The sequence below is a fragment of the Bactrocera tryoni genome, chromosome 1 (assembly GCF_016617805.1).
Source record: "Bactrocera tryoni isolate S06 chromosome 1, CSIRO_BtryS06_freeze2, whole genome shotgun sequence".
Classification (NCBI taxonomy): Eukaryota; Metazoa; Arthropoda; class Insecta; order Diptera; family Tephritidae; genus Bactrocera; species Bactrocera tryoni.
This window is the reverse complement of record NC_052499.1, coordinates 35400899-35425083: the sequence shown is the minus strand read 5'-3', so window position 1 is coordinate 35425083 and position 24185 is coordinate 35400899. Positions and strand designations below refer to the sequence as shown.

The 24185-nt window shown below is 36.7% G+C and overlaps 1 protein-coding gene across 1 annotated transcript; it reads right to left on the bottom strand.

Annotated features, from left to right (window-relative positions):
* Nucleotides 1-210: 210 nt before the first annotated feature.
* On the bottom strand, nucleotides 211-23205 carry LOC120766452 (homeobox protein Hmx). Its single transcript, XM_040091973.1, has 3 exons — nucleotides 21826-23205; nucleotides 7713-7822; nucleotides 211-2407 (listed from the first exon to the last, which is right to left on the bottom strand). Exons 1-3 carry the CDS (start codon nucleotides 22623-22625, stop codon nucleotides 1614-1616), a joined length of 1704 nt encoding a protein of 567 aa, XP_039947907.1. The 5' UTR covers nucleotides 22626-23205; the 3' UTR covers nucleotides 211-1613.
* Nucleotides 23206-24185: the final 980 nt, after the last annotated feature.

Genomic DNA, 24185 nt, shown 5'->3' with positions numbered 1-24185 from the left:
AACTGACCACATTTCAAGCAATATGGATTAAAATTGAGTAAGATATTTAGCATGTAGCTCTGAAAATGTTTGTACCATATTTTTAAGACACGCAATTCACCACCATCTGAGAATGTTCACAACTAGTGAAGTAGCATTTAAAGTAGAATTTCGAAGGAGTAGAAGAATTAAATTACCAATAGAATATTAATGAAAACACAATACTTTTTAATTTGAATATTTTAATTTTGCATAAATAAGCAATTTATTATTCACGCTATTATTTTTTTATTAAATTTTGTCTTAATTATGATATTAACATATATTATGGCATAATGTAACTACACGCTAACTGGGCATCATTCCAATTGTATGTATGTAATTATTATTAGTGTAATTAAGTACTTGCATTAATTAGAGTAATAAGTATTAATGTATATATTTATATGTAAGAATTATATGTATATGTAAACTACTTTTTGGCTTTATACGCTGTTTTCACACATAAATGCGACGCTACATAAATACTTACATAATTAATTTTCCATATATGACTTAATGAACATAGTATGTATAATCGCAAGACTATTCTCTAACAAAACATACACACATATCATATAGAGACTTACATACATACAAGTATTTTACAAACACGACTGTTTTAAGCCTCTGAGTACACATACATATATACATTTATAATCGTATTTAGATAAATATATATACACATGAATCTGTTCTAGATTTTATTTAGATTTAAGCACAAATATTGAGCAAAGAGACACCGCAGGTCAACATTTAATTATTTACAAATTTAGTAGCGAAAAGAAGAAAGCGAAAGAGAACAACTTTTTACAAATATGGAAGGGTTTGATTAGTTTATATTTAGTTTTGTATGGCTTTGTTGTTTGTTTACTTGGAAACCTAAACGTTTGAACATTGATTACAATTTTTACTTAGCACTTTCCTATTATACAGACCACACATTAACTTTAAGAGAAAACACTCAATAATTTTTACGTACACTCTTCCACGAATGTATCCCGCTTCAGTTAGCTTTTAACATTTCTTCTTGTTTTCTCCATGCACTTAAGCAGTGAAATTCTTTGTATGTGAAACCAATGTTTTCTGTATGACACAATATAAATTTACAACACTTTGCGGATTCTTCCGACAAGAGCTGAAAGCCTCTTCTTCTTCTCTCCACTCTGTTAATACACCTTGTGCACTGTGTTGGCTCTTTCAACACCGTTGTCATTACTGGCGCCACCAGCACTGTTGATATTCAACTCCCTGCCACCACCGCTGCTGTGCATCTCCAGGCAATTGACACTTTTCGCCAACAGCTCGAATGGTGTCGCTTTCCGCACCACGTCGCTACCACCAGCAACACTGTTGCCGCCGCTAGTTGAATCCCTATTGCTCTGTGCTAACGACGCTTGCGTTAAGGACAGCTCCTCCTCATCCTCGTCGGCTTCCACATCGATTGCGGTTTCCTCCTCTGTATCCGAGTCATCCATATCGTGTACTGATGTCGGCGTCGGCGTTGTTGGCGCATGATTGGTGTATGGCGGCTTTCGCAGTGAGATTGGACCTCCGCAGTTGGGTACCACTGCGGCCGCCAAGCACCCCACGCCCTATACCAGCGAGGAGAGGGGTGGCCGTGGTGGGCTTGTGTTGCGTGCTGCTGCCGCCGCATAATACTGCATGGGATGGTGGTGCGGTGGTGGGGGTGGTACAAATCCCGCACCAGAGCCGTCATGATAGAGCACTGGAACGCGGACCAAACGTTGTGCGGCATGTGCCATATTCGCCATGTTGGCTGCCTCCAGTTCGGCTGCCAGCTGACGTTTCCATTTGTTGCGTCGATTTTGAAACCAAATTTTCACTTGTGTCTCAGTGAGACGCAGTGAGGCAGCTAAACCGGCACGCTCCGAAGAGCTGAGGTAGCGTTTCATATCGAATGTGGACTCCAACTGAAAGACCTGTGCTCGCGAAAACACTGTGCGAGTCTTTTTCTTGCGTTTCGTTTGATTCCCATCGCCGCCTTGTGGCGAAGAGCCGTCTGAGGGTCCATCATTGCCATCGTCTTCTTCGATAATCTCTTCGCCATCATCGTCGGACTCGTTGGAACTGCTGGGCAATAAATAACTGGAATTCGAATGCGAGCTGTGGTGGCTGAGCAGCGGATGCCCGTTGCTACCGCCGCCACTGCTTGTAGGCGTTGAAGGTTGATGCGGATGCGTCAGATGTGAATGTTGTTGTTGGCTATGATTGTAACCATGCGGCGAAGGCGATTTATTGCCATTGCTATGGCCATTGTTGCCACCATTGCCGTGAGTGTTGCTGCTGCTGTTGTTGTTGCCAATATGGTTTGGGCTGAGCGATGTAGGCGAGGAAGGATTTTCCGTTGTGTTGGTTGAGGAACTGTCTGCAATGAGAAAGAGAAACGAGAGAATCTAATTAGTTCGGGTTATTTGTTTAAGAGTAACAAATAATGAACGATAATCGCAAATGCGAATGACTGTGACTCCTTGTTTCCTTAGTTGGACTAAACAGAAAAGCTGTGATTTCTGGGGTTGTTGGTTACGCGACCCTTATCCACATATACAAACTGATTTTGCAATGCTGAGACTCACTCGTTCTCAGCGAGCGTTCAAAGCGCAGGAGCAGTGAGTAAGCTCGCTCGCTTGACACGAGAGCATGTGGTTAGCTAGAGTTGGTAACTTTGTGTATATTTTCTGTTAATATGTTTTAGTGGTGGGAAATGTAATTAAGTGGCAGTTTGTGGGCGTTTGTGTTCCACTTCTATTCATTTCCACAGCCACTTAGTGCTATTTGCTCGGCACTTTGAATATGTATGCCAGTGTGTTTAAATACTTTTTAAAATGGCTGTCAGTCGGTCGATTTTCCTACAACTAACCTATTAGAGGAAAGTGGCAGCAATCATAACTTCTACATTTCTTTATTTTGAGTAAAATTCTATTTTTTCCCTAGAGAAGCCAAAAAATGGATTTGGAAAAATGAATTTTAAATGAATAAAAATCCATATACCAAGCACAGGGATTACTATAACGGTCATAATGAAGGATATAGGAAGTGTTTTAACAAAAATTTGATCTGATTGAAAAGTAGGTAAATTTTATAGCAAATTCAGACGTTGTCTAACAAGGTCCGTTCCAAAGAAAACAGGACTCTAGGCCCCCTTGGTGGCGCCATCTATATGTCGATCTGCTATCTTTATTGATTGTCCGGTGAAAATTTCATGATATTTCATTGATTGGAAGTGAAGTTATTGCGTTTTAAGTGTCAATAGGTTTGTGTTATCGGTGCGAAAATAAGCTTCGAACAAAGAGCCAACATTAAATTTTGTTTAAAAATTGGTAAAACTTTTACTGAAACGTTTAAAACGACAAGTTTATGACTGCCTATCCCGTAGCAGAGAGCACGAGTGGTTTCAACGTTTTCAAAGTGGTCGTGAGGACATACATAAATGACGATCAACATGTGGGCCAATCAAAATCCGTGATCACCGGAAATTCCATTGAAAGTGTAAGTGAATTCATCAAAAATCAGCCTAAATCATCAATGAAATTCATGGAAATGGAATTGAACATCTTCAAAACATCGATTTATCGCATTTTGACCGAACATTTGGGCTTACGAAGAGTGTGTGCACCATTTGTTCCGCACAAATTGACTGACGACCAAAAATTGCGTCTCATCGATCGACGCTTGTGACCGATTATTTGAGCAAAAATCACATTTGAACCATTAACCACTCCCCGTATTCACCTGATATGGCAACGTGCCCCTGAAAGGAAAGCGTTATGCAGACGTACATATGTATGTAGATGCCATTCAAAAGGCTTGCACCGGCATACTGGCGGTCATAACGGCCAACGAGCTAAAACACTCGTTCGACACACTTTTGGACCGTGCAAAAAGCTGTATTGAAGCAGAAGGTGACTATTTTGAATGAAATAAATTGATTTTGCCGAAAAAACATTTGTTCTGTTTTTTTTTTAAGTCCTGTTTACTTTGGAACGAACCTTATATATGTATATATCAGTATACAAAGATATTTTGGAAATTATTGTGTTGCACCAAATTTTTTTAGTCAAATGAAAATCATATTGAAATTTATTTTTAATTTTGGAAGAAAATTCTTTATTATTTAAACAAAATTCATTTAAGATCTCAATTTGTAGAATAATATTAGCGTTTTAAACAATTACGTGCATACATATGCATGTACATACCTTTTTGCACTTGTGATACAGCGAATTTACAGTGATTGGAATGTTGAAATGCTAAACTGTCATTTAACACTATCACTATTACATATTGTTGTTTGCTGAGGTAAATCCACATTTGAGCAACTAAATATACATGTAAATACATATGTACATAGATGCATATGCAGCGACACCCTGCCAGAAAATTAAAATAACAGAAACGTAGATGACGTAGAATTTAGCCATGCATGTACATATGTCCGTCCGTCTGTCTGTATCTACGTGAACTAGTCTCTGAGTTTTTGAGATATTGATCTGAAATTTTGTACACCTTATCTTTCCCCCAGGAAGCCGCTGCTATGCCGGATATCATATATATATCATGGCATAAAAATTAGACGATCAAATTCATATACCTTTTTAGAAAATTTCTTTGTTTGTCGAAATGTCCTCAAGAAATTTGACAAGAATTATTATTTACAATCGTCAAAAATTCCAAGAGGGTATTGCTGCAATAAGCAAATATATGCATATGTGCGTTATTCCGCCATTAGCTTAAGTACATTCCAACGGCGATAATAACGTACAAACTTAAGGCCAATTTACATGAACAAATTCAATTGCGATTGTAGTTACTTAATTTAAGAGGCCAATTAAATAGGCTTAAACTACTGGTATTGCATGGAAACACGCTGCGCCCGTCACCCCATGCAAAACATACATATATGTACTTGCTTGTACATGTGAATATACGACTAAAATTCCACATACGTCGGTTTGACCAGACAGTTATCCACCCACTCAGGCTCACAGTTGGTTGTGCATAGTGGTGCAAAAAACCTCAACCAACGCGATGTACTTAAGCAACGTAACTTAATCCCTGCTACAAATTGCAATTAATTGAAAACCGATCGAAGCAGCGGGAATGCAATGCACTGAGCAACGTTGGCGGGTTAGCCCACTAGCGGTGGGAGGCGCTGCTGTTAATGGTCGCATGTGTGTGTAAGGCTTTTGTGGCTTCAAATTGACTGCAAATTGTAAGGCGAAGCGGTCACTACGACAGAACGGAATTTAATCGAAGGCGACATTCAAGAATGTCACAAAGAATTCGACGATTATGCAAAGTGACGATTACGCGTTGCGCCGAGACTATTAGTGGAATATTTGTAAACTAGCACCGTTACATGTTGGTAATTCACTTGTCAAAGGCATAGCGTGAATTCCTCAAAGCATTGCAATTGTAGGGTAAATGAAGTGTAAAAGCAAGTTGAGCACAAATTTAAAGCTAAACGGTTCAGAGTGTTTTCTAGACCTAAACAAGTAAGAAAATACCAAGTTCGAGTGTAACCGAACATTTCATACACTTGCAACTTGCCAAGATTAAAACCAGGGAAATACCTTCCTTATTTGTTTATCGATTTGGATTTTTTTTATATAAAAATTTCGTACCAGCAAAATGTGTATGAAACTAACGCCATTTTTATGTTTCATTTCTACTTGGTTGTGAATTCTGAATGTAGTTAATCTATTTTTAATATTAAAAAGGCTGCTTAATGTGTTCTAAATAGAAAGACAAGTGAAATTGCTTATAATTTTTTTTAAATACATACAAAATAGGCAGTACATGTAAAATATTCAAAAATATACACCGGCACAAAAAATCAGCTGGTTTGACTTTCAACTTAATTCTAAATCCGTTTATGCACCCGTGTTACCCCACGTCTCCCCATGTAAGAAAGATATTTACATATATTCTATACGAGTAGGCCATTTAGCTGGTGGTGAAATAGTAGGGGGATTCTCTTGCTCTTGCAAAACCCCTGCACGGTGCACGAATTGCAGAATTTTGCTCTTTATGCAACGGCACAACAACAAACACACGCAGAAAATTATTTACAATGGCTGTAAAATATGTCACACCAAAACCCATGTTTATTTAAAATATAATTGCAACCCTGTTTTAGCTTCATTTTACATAAAGACATATTTCTCGGTTAAGTTGTTGAGGAAGGTAAGTTTTAAATACATAGATTTTATAATTTCTACTTAAAGGTTGGTACGCAGCTCTCAAGTAATTGCTCAAGAAAAAAAATACATTATTTCTCAAGTAATTTTGACAGCTGGTTACGCATTGTGAATGATCTACATTAGAAGAGCAAGAGAGAATAAACAAAGAAAACAAACTTTGTGCGTAATATGTATGTGTGTATGTATATGGTAACATAAATATTTTCATTGAGATTTAAGAAATGTTGTTGATGATTGGTAGGTTTTATACAACATTTCAAAATGGAATATACTTCATAATAATGATTTCAACTAATTTAGGATGAATTTGACGATTACTTCGAATTTCCTTCAAGAAACAATTGTTGATTTGATGTTTCTTCGCAAAACAAGGTTTGCCATATTCACATTTTACTGAAAAAAGTATCAAAAATTGGTACTAGATTTCTTGAGAGCTGCGTACTAGCACAAGTAAGTTTGTCGCAGGAAAGTATCTTGACCGTTTCTTAAGCGTTTTTTTATATGAAGTTTTTACGTTTCTTGAGAGCTGCGTACTAAGCTTTAAGCTATAAAAATTTGTTACAGTTTTTTGTTAAGAATGAATGCAGAAGGTGCGCTAATTCACAATAGTCATGCACAATAACCATTCTCAATGAATTGACCGAATCCGCCGTTCATATAGCACTAGATTCTGCAATGGGTGCTCTCTTGGCCTTGCATATTTCGCTATATAATTTTTGCATCCTGCGAGAGCAAGAGAATCCCCCTAGTATTTATGCGTGTGGGTTGAACTTACCCGACTACTACGTTACCTAGTAGAAATAAAAATTAACGTGGTATAAGTCTACGATCTATAAAATTCAGAGAAGTTAATACAAAACCTAATTTGATTGGATGAAAACTATTCGGATCTTCTTAAGAAACAAGTTTTATTATAAGACCTTGCCAACACCTGAAAGTCTTTCCACAAGATGGCGAATTGCCTTACTTGTTTAATTTGTATTCAATTCTCTTTTATTTTAGTTGCAATTTCTTTTTCAGTTCTTTTATTCTTTATTCTGAATAGTTCCAAAACATACAACTCTAACAATTAATTAATTTAAATTAAATTAATTTAATAAAATAATCGAAGTTTTTGTTCTTTCATACATACAATATATATATATACATACATATCTGGGATAGCATCAGATAATTTTTTAAAGTAATTAAATCTCAAAATTGACGAGCTTCAATCAAATTCAATCCTGCTTCAAATGAAATAACCCGCATGACTTGAGCGACCTATATGAATGGGTGAGTTAACTTCAAGGCCTGCGAACTCTAATTGCAAAATAAAATGTTGCTTTTGCACCAGTCTAACAATTAATATTAAAGTTAAGCTATTTGCTCTGAACACCTGCCTTAAAATATCAAAATATACCGGCGCCAGAACTACCCTTTGAAACAATTTAGAAAATTGAAATAGTTATCTAAGTAACCGGCACTTACCATGTGTGGGGCTGTGGAAAGGCAGACGTTGTGGTGCCCATGGCCAGCCTGGAGGACACAGCGCCGCATAACGACCAGCTAGAGCACCCCATTGCGATATGAAACCCAATCTGCAATTAAGAAAAATTAACCAACTCATTACTTTTGGTTTGTTTGTATTGGTGTAGAATTAAATTCAGATAATGAATGTCAATCCGATGTGTTTTTGTTATATAAAAATTAATACAATTTAGTAATGGATCAACAAATGCTATTAAACGCTTTGTAGAACTTCTTCTGCTTTCTGTTTAATGACCAAACATATTCGTGCAAATATTCATAATGGAGAAGCTTTATATTTTAGCTTTACCACCGACTAATTTCAGAATGCCGTTAGCAAAAATTTATTGTTGTAAGTATACCTAATTAGAATATATGTATATAAACATACATACATATGCGTATGTGTACACACGCACATTTATGGAAACAGTGTACTAAATACTATATCCTCATCTTTTTGTAGATATATAGGTAAGTATATGGCAGAATTGTACGTTCATGCATTCACCCCCAAGAAAAATCTTAAATGTAAATATGCATGTTCCTATGTACATATGTATGTACATAAATACTTAAGTGTGTATACATGCATCAGCATGTACCTATCTACTTAAGTAACTGCAATCACACGAAATTTCCTACAAATACATACATACATATCTTAGAAGAGTTTTATAGATCCCGCCTTGAGACAATTGTTCCATTCACACACCAAAAGTTTACATATGTACGTGTAAATGTACATTAAGGCTTTCATCAAACTACTCGCTATTAATTATTCAAATTAACTAATATATAAATAAATGAAATTTGTTGCTCTGACTATTAGTCGTTAATCAAGAATATCAATTTTTTTCACAACTAACTAACACCCTAATGTACATCATCTTCTCAGTTAAAAGAAGAATGGTGTCTTTATAGTCAATAATTCTGCGAGCAAATTCATCCCTTGTATAAGTTCCTTAAACGCATAAACACAAACGCATACAAACACTTAATAGCTCCTCCCCATACTGGCGCATACATAGACATACATGCACACTGCATACTCAAACGGATATCTTGCTGCTTGCGTTTAGCTCGCATCCTTCCGAATCAGCCGCTTTCCCTCATGACAACCGTCGCACTCATCTCGAACAGCTTCTTCGCATTATGGCGTTTTTCCGCTATTCGACGCTAAAGAGCTTCTTAATAAATACATTTTATTTATTTATATCATGTGCTAAATCAAACTCTCAACTCGAATCATTCAAGCGCACAAACAACAACAACACACCGGCCAAAGATGGCAAGGCAGAGGAAGTGAAAGTGGGTGGGTGGCTCTGTTCGTGGGGTAATTGAGGGTTGGGCTGCTTGCACGAACCAAACTTTTGCAACTTGTGTGCATGTGTGTGTGGTTAAGGCTGATGGGGACGGGGGTGGGGGTAGTTGGTTTCTGATTTCTAATGGCTGAGGCACTTAAGTGATTTCGTTAAAGCGGGCATACATTCGGCAGGAGCGGTTTCGAGGGGTGCTCAGACTGCCATCGCGTGACGTCCAGATGAGGGTCGATATATCCGGGCAGAGAGGTTATTTGGTTTAATATGACAGCTTATAAAGTAGAATGTTGATTGAGATGTTTATCTTATTGGCTTTGATTTTATTTGTACCTTGAATGGAATCCTGTAGGGCGAAGAGAAGCGCATTCTGCTTTATTGGGACATACACTTGAGCTAAAAATAATATTAGTAAGATTTCGGTTATTTTTGTTTATTTCTTACACTTAATTATTTAATAAGGTCGAACACGTTCATGATAATCAGTAATTATACAGTTATTTTAGACTTACGATTTCCAAGAAAAATAATCACGTATAATTTAAAGTTAGAGTAAAAAATTTAGCTTTAATATAAAGACAAGGGCTTACCATTATGTTTTGAGAATTATTTCGGGCAAGTGAACGCCGTGGCTGGCTAACCAAGCCGAGAGGATCAATATTCGACCACTTTTTGCATCAATTGGGGCGGTATTATGTCAGCAATAAGGCGCCTAATATTCCCTTACAAGGGGTCAGTCATCATGGACTTAACTGCATAAATAAGAGGCTTCACATATCCAATTGCGACAATTTTGTTTATTAACGTACCCCTTCAACCAAAAGTGAGCACCATCGCGGAACAAAATTTTCTTGAGATGCGCTTGGTCCGCGCCTATTTTGGTAATAAATTTCCAAGATTTTCATACGTTGTTCTTCATTAAAAACCACACATCTAAAAAACTCCCTGCACTCATTTCATGTATGGTTTATAGTCAATGGATAAAAAGGTGTTTTAAAATTTCAATGCTGTTTTAATTGACCTTTTGGCAGAATAGCAGAATACCATTATTTTTGTCGCGTCTGTAGATTCGTAAGAAAGCAGCTCAGAAAAGGGTTAAAAATTCGACTCTTGCTATAGCAAGCCAACCGTTTGCTTCTTATTTATATAACTTTAGCAAAAACACATTGAAGCAGAAGAACATGCATATATCTAGAAATGAAGGTTTTATTTACTATCATTTTCTTATCGTGCATATTTTATCGATTTTCTGTACTGAACGAATATATTTTTTATATGTGTACCTTATAATTCAAATCTCAGAAATATTGTACTCCTGAAGAATCAACGCATAATTGCGCTTGTCGGTAATACATCCAATTATGTGTCGCCCAACTCAACAGATCACAGCGATTTTGAATTTCCTTGCAGCTCTTCCAGCGTTCTTGTTGTTATTTTATAAGCCAATTTTAATGCGATAAGCTGGCACTTTTAACTTTTTGTACATTTATTGGTATTCGAATGTTAAACGCTTGACATTTGTGCCACGAATTCCCACAAATATTTGTGTCTACTTATTCATGCATAGTATGTACATATGTAGGAGTTTACAATTTAGCGTCCAAGTACTATACTCACTTATACTACAAGAATCTACATATAAATCACAGCCGAAAGTTTTAATGGAAGATTTTGATATATGTAAGTAAAATTAAGGGTAAAAAGAATTGTCTGACATTTAGAGTATAATTCAATAAATAAAGAATTTCCCACAAACACTTTGCCCTTCCATTTCATTTAATTATTTCTCGATTTTGATATCACACCACCCCCTTTCCAACTATCTATAATAATATCATTTTTGGTGCACCTTATTCCTTCTTTTTCACACGTTTCTCGGTTGCCTTCCACTCACTTTCGACGAATGCAATTTTAAATTAAAGCCAACAAAAGTCAACATTAAAACGTTTTAAGTTGCATTCCACGTGAGTCCAACCCAGCAAACCCTTGCGCAATCCCACAGCACCCGCACAATAGTCAGAGCTGTACGTACGGGCAGCATTGCCATCCTGTGGCATTCCGTTAACCCTCTTTGACCATGTAGTTACTGACCCGTGTAGTCTGTCTCTTACAACTGTGATTTTTATATGTTTCTACATTCACTCACCTGCTATTCACTCCCCCCACCACATACCACCAACTCGGGTCAATGAGTTCTTCACGTCCAACGCTTTTTATTTCGGTTTATTTTGTCTGCTTTCTATGCGATATTTTTTAGTCTGTTGCAATTTGTCTGGTTCGCTAGCTTTTGCTGAAGACACTCAGCCCGAACTGGTCAGCAGTAAATTGCTACACTCGCATTGCCCTGACCTCTTTCACTTTGGCCAAGGTAACAAAAAACCGGCAACCAGAATATAAACAATACAGTCAGTGTATTCTAAAAAAGAATCACTGCTGCCTGTCTCAGTGACAAACGGCAAAAATAAAGCACAAAATCAGCAATAAAATGCTTGGCAAAAAAACTAAACCTGCTGTAAATAAATCAATACTCTCCCATATCAATTTCCAATTGGCGACTTGGCAGATTTGCAGTTTATGGTAGCAAGGTTGGATTGAAATTAGCATTTAAAAGGACGGCAGGAAGAGAGAGTATCCACTTCTACAGAGTCGACATGACAGAAATTATAATTTGTTAATAACTGCCATGGGTTGGAGAGTAACGAATCCAACCTCCGAAAAAGAACTGTGGAATATGTATAATTTTGATGGAGGTTTTGTTCTCTTAAACTTTTAATTTAAGTTAAATAAATAAATATTTAACAATTTTCAGTAATTGTCATTTAAGCCATTCCCAATCACAAAACTTATCTAAAATATTTTAAACAAAACCTGATAGAGTGAAAGAATTGTTCTATGTAAATAACAAGATTTTATCATTTTAGCAAACCATTTTGATTTAATGCAATTTCTCTTTCAGTGTAATTATAAAATGTATACTCATCGAATAGTTTTGCTTTCTGAGAAGGTATGCAAGAGAACAGAGAAGAGAGAATTGACCCCGCGTACGGCGTCATAGTACGTAAATTAAGGTAAGGTAAGTCCAAGAATTATATTGCCGTCTTCATGAAGCAGTTACGTCAGATCGCATGGCTTAACTTGCTTTACGTGGGTCAGTTCAGTTAACTATCACTGGCGAGTAATATAAAAAAGAACTTTTATTGCTGAGACAAGCTTAGGCATGATTTATTCTGTTAATAATTTTTCGCATATGCACTTACATACCTACACATACACGCACTTTCGAAGATATCTAAGTCGTTATTACTGTTTGTTAGCCCCTCAGCAGCAAAAAGTTTTCTATTCCAGAAGGTGCAAGCAGTTCAAACGTGGATTGATGCAGTTTTTAAACACTCATAAAGTAGATTACGAGAAACAATTACAACAACTAGTAGAACAACAAACAGCTTAACGTCAAGTGGAAATTATGGCATTCATAAGGTTTCTTGAAGCATTCTCCATGTGCTGAACGGGTTCATGTTTACATCGTCAATTTAGAAAGAGCTTATTGAGGGGCTTTTATTTACTCTAATAGACAAGGTATAAAAAGTACACAACAAATTCATGTGAATACAAACTATTTGTGGAATTTTCTAAATGCTACTTAAAATATTTGTCTTTGTTTATGCAGAAGTATTAAAAGCTCAACAATTTAGGTGGGTTCGTATTTACATTGGGCGCCAAATAAGTAAAAATATTTCTCTTAAATAAAATTTAAATGCATTTAAACTCTTGTCTTTAATGCCAGAAACAATTTTTGTACGGGTTTAAAAAGAAATACTCCTTATAATAAAATAGAGATAATAGCAAATATGGCGATTGTCGTAAGAAATAGCTCAAGTCTCTGCAAGAACTGAAAAGTATAAAATGACGAACTCTCTTTTTGACGAAATGTAGCATTTTCGAGCAACTCAGACCAAGTTCCATTTTTTCCTTTTGACGATTCACTGAATATTCTACTACTTCCAGCCCTTCTACTACGAATATTTTGATACCTCACTGAACCCAAACAAAGCCATTGCTAATCACCAAACAATCACTAATGCCAGAGAGTCCTTCGAGAATCACAACAACACAACAACATAGTCGACAAAAAGGCCAAATGAAAATGTTGCCAAATGTCAATGCAATATTTACACCACATCCACAAGCATTCCGACCATGGAAAAGTCTATTAGAAGGGATCTGCGCACAATAGCCCAGGTACGTAATAATTATTTTTGAAAACTACTTTACGCATTCGCTTGCATGTATGCATGTGTGTTTGTTTGCGGCATACAAGCTGTACGCGTAATCCCGCTTAATGACGCCAGCATTTTTTGCCCAGGGCAACAAAGTCATTCGGGAGGAAAAATTGTAGTACTTAAGCTGCTGCTAATATTTTGATATGCTGTGGTTGCTCAAGTGCTACTCATACAAATACTTATGCGTATGTAGTATTGGCACATAGCTGGCAACTAGCCCGCTTATTAACCCGCAAATTGACGGTAGCGCAGTGTGTTGGCGCTCGAATATAAAAATGTCAATGACGTATTGAATATTCATATTGGTTAAATTGAAATGTTCCTCCACACAGACATACATATATGAGTGCATACACAAAAGAATAAGTGTCTTTAAGTCTGTCAATGAGTGTTAGTAAGTGTGTGTGCCGCAGCTTATAGCCCAAAGCGACTATAAATGCAGCCAATTACATTTAAATCTTGCATGCATGAACGATCTGGGCAATTTGAATGCTTAAGTTCCGAATTCTAATTTTGCATTCGGTTACAAACACAGGCACAGACACATATTAGCATTCTATCATTGCTTTTATTCGTACACAATTGATTGCGTTTGTAATAATAGCCGAGTGTGTGAGTGTTGCGTTGAGCTAATTAGAACACGCCAATATGAAGATTTAAGCGAACAGTTTTGAAAAATTACTAAATAAGTAATTGACTGCAAACAATTTAGTTATTCCTTCACCTAGAAGAAAAGCAAGCAAAAGCGTTAACTTCGGCTGCACCGAAACTAGTATACCCTTCATAAATGAAGCAGTTTCCCTAGAAGAAATTAATTTTAGTCCTTCAGTTCTGTTCCATCTAGATTTTTGTTTTTAGATATCGCAGCGCTTTTTTGGAAAATAGTCCTTGTCAAATTTCGTAAAGATATATCGTCAAATAAATACGTTTTTCATACAAGAACATAACTTTAGTCGTCCAGTTCGTATGGCAATAATATGTTTGGAGAGAAAAGCACGTGAGCAAATTTTGAGTTCGATATCTCAAAACCTGAGGGACCAGATCATGTATAAAGACATACGGAGATGTCTAAGTCGACTCAGCTCGTCTTTATAGATTTATAAGCTCTCCGACGTTTCCTTTTGTACATATATTAAAACATCGCGGCAAACTGAGTGTACCCTGTTCAAGGAATACAAATATAACAACCGATATATTCTATGCTTCTAGCTGACATTTTCCATTTTTCTGAAACATTAAATTTAAAAGAGACATTATGCGGTTAGTCTCACTTATTGAAATATTTCTGCAAAATAATTTTCAATCAAACTTGGCTGTGTCAAGCCTTGCAGAGTACTTTAGTACGATTAAAGTTGATTCGATTAACTTTACTAAATGAACGTACAAACAATCAACACTTGTGGTGCAACCGTGCGTTTACATGTTCTCTGACGTATGCGTAATTAGCCTACTATTCTTTCTAGGTGGAGAAATTTTATTTTCCCTGTCAAAAACGCTTTATAACTCCTTAGTTTGGTTTTCTATATTATAGCTGATTTAAAGTCTTAAGTATTTAAAATCAAAGTATAACAATTATAGAAGAGCTACATAAGTTCGAATGTAACCGAACAGGAAAATACTTTCAGGTGCAGAAGGTTTGTTAGTTATATGGGGTTTAGGGCTAGCTTTCATCGGATTCTATACATTTTAGGCACGAAGATTTACTGTTTTTAGAAAAATACGCTCTCTTTTTCTGTGCGATAACTCCTACAATAACCATGTATGTTATGTAGTATAAAAACATCTGGAAGTTCGAAAATATTTAGACCCGATCAAAGAAATATTTTCTCCGAGTTTCAATAACATATAATATTTCACAGAGATAACCGAATTTGATTGAAATTGGTCTATTATGTCCACAGATATGTTATTTAACCTAAATGTGGGCGGTGTCACGCCCGTCGTCAAATTTTTACCCGGTTCCTATAAAGCTCTTTTGTATCATCCTGGGTGTAAAATTTATTGTCTCTGACAATGTTATTGATTTATCGTGCTTTTAATATTTCTTAACAAAACCGTTATGTTAGACCCCATCAGACTTTATCCATTTTTACACTATCGGCAGGTTTTCTTTTAGGATTTGTCCTCAGCAAATTTGAGTCTTAAAGCTTTAGTGGTTCAGTTAGTTAGTCAGACTCCTTATTAAGCTCAAGTCATTCGTTAATTCGAATGATATTTTTCGGATATTTTAATTGACAATTTGGTTATTTTTAAAAATAGATAAGTCAAGGAGTTTCGTAGACTCTTAAAACTAGGATTTTATTTATAAAGGTTACTTTTTCGTGGTATAAAATTTCAAAGAAAACACAGGAACGGAAGTTTGATATCCTATGTGGCCATTTTACAAAACTTTTGCCTAATTACCACCAAGGTAACAAAGGCTCCTACTTCATCAAACTGTGAACTAATAATGTATTTTTGATTCGAACTCTAGCATACAGAAACTGTTTCTAGATGCAAGCGAGTCTGAAGAGTCGGTTACGGTCATTTCGCATTCCAAATACGAAAGAACGAAAATTCTGCTATCTGAGAACTTCAAAATATGGGACATCTTTGTAGATCCAAACGCCAAACAATAACTTTAAGGAAATTTAGGCATTTCATATTTACAATGAAAAACACCAAAATTAATTTAAGATCAATTTTAAAGCACGAATAAAACATCTTGCACTGAAATTTTCAAAACAAAGAAGGAATAGTTTGGAAACATCGCAAAAGTCCACAAACAATTCATTAAAAATTACTAGCGTTTTTTTCAGTGAGGCGACCAAGCGCTCAAAATTTGTTTAATGTATACATATATGTATATACATATGTATGTGTATTTACAAATGGGTTTATGAGTGAGGTGATGACATTTGGTCACTACTATAGCGGTTAGCAGGCGTGCGCAGGAAAAGCCGAAATATAAAGGAAGTTGTGGAGACAACAACAACAACGCCTTGGGCAATCACAACACAAATCATTGTTGTTTTTGCTTTACGCTCAAGGCGGCCGGTGGTTAGTTGCAATTTTGTCTTTCTGCTAGGGGAGTCTCGTGTTAATAGCTGAAAATCAACATGGCCACCGCAGTATTTCCGCCTCAAATATCAATGAGACTGTGTACGTATACCCGCAGGTCAGCAAAAAAGCGCTCGCAATAAGCTCTGGATTTATTTCACATCATCATTCAGACAGCCGCATTAATGGTTGCTACTTTGGCAGCATCACCAGTAATATTTAAATTGTTGGGGTCGAAATACTTAATGTTTTAGAGACGCGTGGCTGCAGGCAATATTTTCACAATTTACTGTGAAATTTGGTTGACATTAGCTGCTTTAAATGCGCGTAATTAGCGCAACAAATAGCTACAAGCTGTACTACTAATAAAATGAAACCATAAAAGTGACATTTTGACACACGGCAGCGCGGATAAAAGCTCTGTTGGGATGTAACATAATAAAAAGGAAGTAAAAAAGAGAAATAACAAACATTTTTAAAATAAAAGTCCTTTCCTGAGTTGGCAATTGTTTACTAACGCGGCTGTGCTTTACTTTTGTAGCTTTGGATATTTATTTGGTTTTCTTATTCAAAGCCATAAATTAATCAACCGCAAATCATCACAATTGCCATGTTTCACATAATTTTGAGATTATCTCCTCAACACTTGCAATTTAATTTCTGATCCGCACGTGCCATGGGCAACACGCCTTTTTTATCCCAACAGGGCCCATGGGCTTTAGAAGCTAAACCGCATAAAACAGGAACAGTGGGTTTTCCAATGACGCATCTCAAAGCAGATTGTCATCTTTCATACTATTGCGAGAAACAAATTTTTAAATTAAATTGTATGCGCGACCTAGGCGTATCGAGACCTAAGTATGTTAGTTGCATCAGCGATAAGCATCGCAAGTCAATTCACAAACTCTTCTCTGAATTTGAAAAGGCGGCGTACTGTCGGGAATTGAACCGAGCAAATTTAAATCAAGATCAGTGTTTGATTTCCTAAACGAAATACAATATTCCCTTTAAATTGCAATATGAGGGCTTCACATTTTATTTCAAACATATTTATTTGTATGCCCTTAAATAAGTATGCTTAAACGATACATATGTATGTATATACGTACGTACGTGTATGTACATTCAGAAATATGCGACGTTTACGCGAACGTTAATCCCATCTGAATGATAAGCTTAGTTTGGTTTATACTCTCTCAAATAGAAATATAAATGCATGCAAAAGGCACCCCCTCCAGCTCCTGCTTATGTAATACAACCCATGTAACATGTATTCATGCATGTTGGTATGTTGGTATGTTTGTGTGAGTTTAATAGAGCAAAGCATAGAGCAGCAATTGGATTGCAATTATGCGATAATTACAAATGTCAACGTACAAAAATCGTATTTGTTTACGCCATACACCAAACATTGCACAACCAAAGGTACACTGTAGAAAATTTGAATTATAGTTGGGAAATGAAAAATATCAGTAGTGGGACATTAGTTGACGGGATTTATAATTATTGAAAATAAATTATTTTCAAAGTAAGAGGGAAATTCAAGTGATTGCTTGAACTGTCCTAGCAGTACAAATATCGACATGGAATTTATTTACGTCAATGTGCATATTTTTGATGGAAAACATAAAACGAGTGAAAAAAATTAACCTTATGTCACAAATATTAGCCGGTTCCAAGAAGCAATTTAAATGAAAACTAATTCAAAATATTCAATTTGTATATAATGACATACATTATTAAATAGTAATTTTTATTTAAATCGCATGTGACACTAAAATTCAGTAAAATATTTTCCTGCACTCCTCAAAGAAATGCTATTTTCCTCCACACAAATGTAAAAGCACAAATTCCATAGAATATGCCACACTCAACTGAGATTCACTATTTATATATATACGTTTAACATGTATTTTTGTGCTTCTTTTTCAGTCCGGCACCCTTAACAATAAACACTGTCGGTGGTTGCTTGGGTGTTTCCTACCATCCTAGCTCATTCCGCTATGTTCGTTGTCTAATCTAGTTGGGGTTTCATCTACTCGAAACCCTTACTCACATCTAACTCAACTCATCTCGCTTCAGCCTGATGGGTGGAAGTCCGAAAATAACAGTCTTTTTATTCCAGTGTTCATGCCCAACACAACATACTCATACATAGGTGAAAATAAATGTGTATTTTTGAATAAGTATGTTAGTCTCATGTTTGCATGTTCTTGCACATTCTCAACAATATTAAATTACAAACAGATAAAGGCTGTGTTGCTTCGTTGCATTTTAAGGATTCGTTTCGCTATTATACCGTTACCCTTGCATCCTTGCGAAGTGCATTTTCGTTTGTATATTTTGGTTTCATTTGATTTTGATTTTATCTTTCAGTTTCTCGCACTCCCATTCATTTACTGGCATTGTAAGATTTTCGAAAGGATTTTAAAATCCAAACATTACATTTGCCTTCAAATCACAAAGCAAGTTCACTTGTTAAAATTCAAATATTTGCCAAATAAATATTACAATGCTTCGTAAGTTGCAAAGTTGTTAAAAATATAGGTACTTCTCATTTTCCCTGTTTTTTGATTTTACATTTTCCATCGGAAGAAGGAGGTAATTATTGAAATGAAAGTACAGTTGAACTTCCAAAACTCGTAGTTCTCCACAAATTGAACTTTTGAAGTGTCAATAGAAGTCGAATTTTTCTCTATAAATCGAAGCCTTTCTAACTTGAAGTTTTTTCTTGTGGATTATGGCGAATCGAGTTAAGGAAATTCAACCGTATTTTAAATAAAAGATCTTTCATGGATTTATTTTCATCAGTGATGACCTCACAAAATTTAGAAAATTGTGCTACTCCTTGAAATTTTCGACTAAACGGTTACAAATTCGGATTAATGGACGCAACACATCAATTCTGTTTGACTCAGCCCTCAAAATTCAAGAACGATGTTTTAACCATGATTTTAGTGGTATTATATTCTCATGAATTCTAAAAACTTTGGATTTCGTGGTGTTTACTTACAGAGTTGGATCAAGAGAACCATATGTATCGGCGAAGCAATTTGTGCTATCGCTGATCATAGTAAATTTGATTTTCGACATTTCCCGCGGATAACTGAATCCACTGTAGTATTGTTGGCCAAGCCAAGTGTTGGAGAGTATCAAAAAATTTCAAATGGAAATTTCTTCATAATTTTTAGCACTTGGAAGGAGCGTGCTGTTTACAACTGTAATTTTGGCTCTAGTGCTCAGATCATTATGCAATTTGGAGAATTAATCAAAAAATTATATACTTAGCGAAAATTTAATAAAATATCAACACTATACATATTCACCCTTAACTACGATATTTTATTAATTCTTATTTTTCAAAAACGCTTTACCAGTGAAAACATTTTTTCGATAATACCTACACATACGTCAATGTGTGGGTCACACGCTGGTAAATGTGCACGAAAGCCCAATGTACATAGCCTTAATTATAAGCATTAAATTACCAAAAATAAGCTGAATATCTGATCGAAATTTAACTCACTAGTACCTATGTATGTACTTGTATGTACATATGTACCTATGCAGTTCTGCTAAGGTCCCTAAGTTCCTCGGCGTCACGAGCTAAAAACAACAACAAATGGAATTTATGCACCTATTAAAAGCCAACTGCTGTCAGCCGTTGGGTTCATTAATAAATTCCATATACAAAAAAGGCAAACTTAAAGGGCAAAATTAAAAAATTTCGTAATCGAAGATCATATTACGTCAAGCGATTAACGAATGTGTTGAATTAAAAAAATGTTGCCCTTAAATTATCTCCCCCGCCAAACTAAAGCCAAATATTTACACACACATTCTTATGCAATCGAGTATTTTTACGCATGTGCGCGTATGAACGTGTGCTGATCCTCGGGTAATCCAGACATTCACTCCATCGTTCATTTAAATGCAATAACAACAAAGCAATTTCGATAAGAAAAAATACAACAGCAAATAAAGAACATAGTAAAAAGGGAAAGGGCGAAGTGGCCAGCGCTTGGTCATCTATTGGCCCTGCGCCATTCACAACTGGCATTTTGACATTTGAGGCTTTAATAATGATCATTTTCATTTCATTAAACGCGTACGGGCGCACGCGCCCCTTCAACACTGGCTGCTTTACACTTACGATTGCCGGATCGTGCCTCCGCCAGCGCGTGGGTAGATAACGATCAGTAGCAGTCCGATGCGCTGGTAACGGTGGCCGCTATCGAATGCACCGCGAGCACGAGCCAGCATGATGGGCGCTGACTTGGGGCGTCTACTCAGTAAATGTTGCCTTCCTCGTTCAATTTTTTGTTGGTTATAACTTATGAACAGTTAGTTGTTGAAAAAGCGTAATGCCAATTAGATCTTGAGGGTATCAAGCCTCTAAGGTGTAAATGGCATGCATTCCCTGCAATACTGTGGCAGGGCGCATGCGTGACTCGTTTGGCGCTTCGCTTGACGTGTGCCTGCGCAATGAAGTTTTTATCACTTTATCATCTGAAAATGGTTTTTTGTGTATTTCTTTTGCCATCAATCAACGTTGTTTGTTGGTTTATTTCCTTTCCAGGTCGGTGCATACACACAGATATATCATATTTATTTAATTTGGTATTATGATTAATTTTAGCACAAATAAGTCGTTGAGTTAACGTTTAGTATTTTTATCAGCTATGCAAATTTTTATAAATGAATTAATTAAATTGCTTTCAACGACAGAGATATGTTATGGCAGCTTGCCAAATATTTTGACGTAACGCAAGAAAAAAATAAACGGAGGACGTAGAAATATTTAAACAATATTTGGGCATCCTAAATAAAAGTGCCGTTCAGTAAGAAGTTCAATCTCTTTTAAGTCCTTTTCCAAATATTAGGTATCCTAAATCGTCACTTATTATGGTAAAAACTCTCTTAGTCTTTCTTTAGAGGTTTCCCTTACATAGGCACATGTAGTTAATAAAATTGGTCGTTGTCGTCAATTAACAATACATTTTCGATTTAACATCAGACAGTCAGTAACTGTTGATGTTTAGGAAATTCCGATTAGCAATATTTAAACTGCAAGGACTAAGTCTAACAATAAATTTAAATTATTAAAAGGCTTAACAAAATTTCAAAGATTTTACATTACAAATTTGGAGAGAAGTTCTGGTTAATATCAAATAAAATTAAGAGCTATATGTAAGATATTTTTTAAAACTAATTCTGAACATTGTATCAAATAAAAGGGAGGTTGTAAGAGTAGGTCTTTAATAAAACCATAAACAAACGCTAAAATCACTTTGAAAGAGTTTTTTCATATTTAATGATTGGAAATTTAAGACCTATCCAATGGTCAGAAAATTTGGAATTTTTTCCAGTTACACTTACTGTTTTTTGTAGCAAGTAGTATGATTGCATACGAACGCTTAATAGTGCAGTACCTACCTAGAAATCATCGCCGCATCTTGTGGGCCGCCGGTGCCAGGCTGTGGCAGTTGTGGTATCGGTGTGATTAGCGTTGGTACACTATGGCTACCACCACTTTTTTTCGACGGTTCACTGCGGCTAAGGATACTCGATATAGAGAAACTAGTAAATCCATTGCTGGTTGTGGCTTTAGCATTTCCGGACGCAGTGCCGCAACCGTTGCTCGCCTCTCCACGGCCTAACACCATATTCTGACTACTGCCGTTGCTGTCGCTATTATTATTGTGATTCAAAAGCTTGCTATTGTTGTTGTTATTATTACCCGTTAAGGAAGTAACATCATCGTTGCCATTACGTTCGGGTGAATGAGGCGCCATAGCAGCCATAGCCGGCGGACTAAGTCGATCCACCGCCGCTGAAGCCAAAGCCATTTGGCCCGCTGTAGGTGTAATCGCTGCGTGTTGCAATAATTGTTGATGCGCAGGATAGGCAGCATGAAGATGACCGAAACTGTGCAAAGCGTGATGTAATGCCACGGGGTGACCGCTTAAACTGCTAAGGTGATGTTGCAGGTGATGGTGTAGAACCGTCGGCGGTACAGCAGTTAAAGCAGTGGCGTTCGGACTGTGAAAATGAGCACTGGAAGTAGGTGTGCCGGCGGCTGTAGTTGGCGTTGATGTCGCTGTTGGCGTGCTTCCGTTGGAGGGCGTCGGAGAAGCTGAGCGTAACGGAGTGTCACTGCCATTGCCACAACCGGCGGGACTAGGTTCGGGACTGGACACCACGCTTATATCAACTTCAGCCTCTGAGGAAGACATTTGGTTTGTATAACAAATTTTGTTAGCTAAATTTGCAATGGTTTGAAATCACTGGCTGGATATATGTTTTCACTCTTATTTTCAAAGTTTTAATCGAAATGCACTAATTCCATTTACTGAGCACAAACTCTTTTACAAATCGAAAATTCTTCTAAGGATTTTCAGTTTCATTATGTTCGCATGATTTTATTTTAACCAGAAATATATGTAAGCTCTTTGTTCTTTATAAGTATAGCCGAAAGAGTTCGCTTTAAAACTAACTCTGCACTATGAACACACATGAAAGTTACATCAACTTAACACCATTATTTAGACGCGCGTACTCGTACACCCGCAGAAATCGTTAGGACGACTTTACCGTTTCACCTATGCTTCGCATTTAAATTGAAATTTTGAATTCAAAACTTCGTTGTCCTCGGCGCAGCTCAATGAAAAGTGTTCTGTTTCACTGAACACATTCGACCGCCGCCCGCCTGTCTATGCGATTGTCTCTATGACTGTATGTCTGTCCGGCTGCTGGTTGGTTTATTTGTTTGTTCTTAGGCGATCGTTTAGTTTTATTGTTTTCCACGATTTAACCCCCGGTCGTTTATGTTGCACTGCGAACCTGCATACTATATACTTTGTAGTCACACTGCATAACTAGAACTGAGGTGGTTGGTCGGAATTCTTTAGGTTTTTGCGCTAAAATGGTTCTCCACTGTTTTGTGCAAACACATGTACACAGATCTTTAGTCTCTGAAATCACTCTACATAGTAGAACCCTTGCATGCCGCAAAGCGTTAGGAGGGTTGCTCGGAAATTGCAAATTGTTCGCGGGTCTGAGTGTCGTTGCTCATACATACATAAACAAATAAAACACACCGCGCCTCTTTCCACTCAGCCTACCTCACAACACTCAATTTCATGAATATGCGAGAAAGAGCAATCAATATCGTCTCTACCTTGTCGCACACTGCCTTGCAAGGGGTTGGTTAGCTGGTTGGTCCGTTGATTGTGTTTTAATTCCAACATTCAAAGCGGTTGCCACATTGAGCAACTCACTCCTTCGTTTTCCGTTATCTTCTACGTATGTATGTACATCCTCCATTCTCCAACAGCAAGTGCTCTACAACCGCATCAACACTTTTCAGGATTTAATTGTTGCTACAGAAAATATCAAATCATCTGTTTTTCTTACATTTTGTTAGTAAGACTTCAGTGCTCTATCTACCCCCATACCACTACACTTACACTCTCTATTGGTTAAATTCTTAAGGATACGCAATTGCTGTTTCATTTCCAGTTCGTCCCATATACATAGAATATATGTATTGTACTTTGAAACGTTTGGCGAAACAACTATCGGAATGGGAGCCATTGACTTGGCGGCACCAGTCCGCCAGTCATGCAGCTAGCGAATCAATCAATTCGCATACAAAGGTCAAGTGTGACACTATTAAATTATACACAAAAGATAGTTTGAACATTCCGTGGTAAGCGGTATTCGCAAGTGGTCAGAGGGGATGTTCAGGGGCATATCGAAAGGAATTAAATCAAATTGTGAAACATTTCTATTAA

What these genes read in the sequence shown, in the direction of transcription:
- LOC120766452 (XM_040091973.1), bottom strand. Translation starts at nt 22,625, where the DNA reads ATGTCTTCCTCAGAGGCTGAAGTTGATATAAGCGTGGTGTCCAGTCCC. An exon ending in GATGCGGCGATGATTTCTAG is followed by an intron (nt 7,823 to 21,825) that starts GTAGGTACTGCA and finishes TCTTAATTGCAG; the next exon opens with ATTGGGTTTCATATCGCAAT. An exon ending in TTTCCACAGCCCCACACATG is followed by an intron (nt 2,408 to 7,712) that starts GTAAGTGCCGGT and finishes TTCTCATTGCAG; the next exon opens with ACAGTTCCTCAACCAACACA.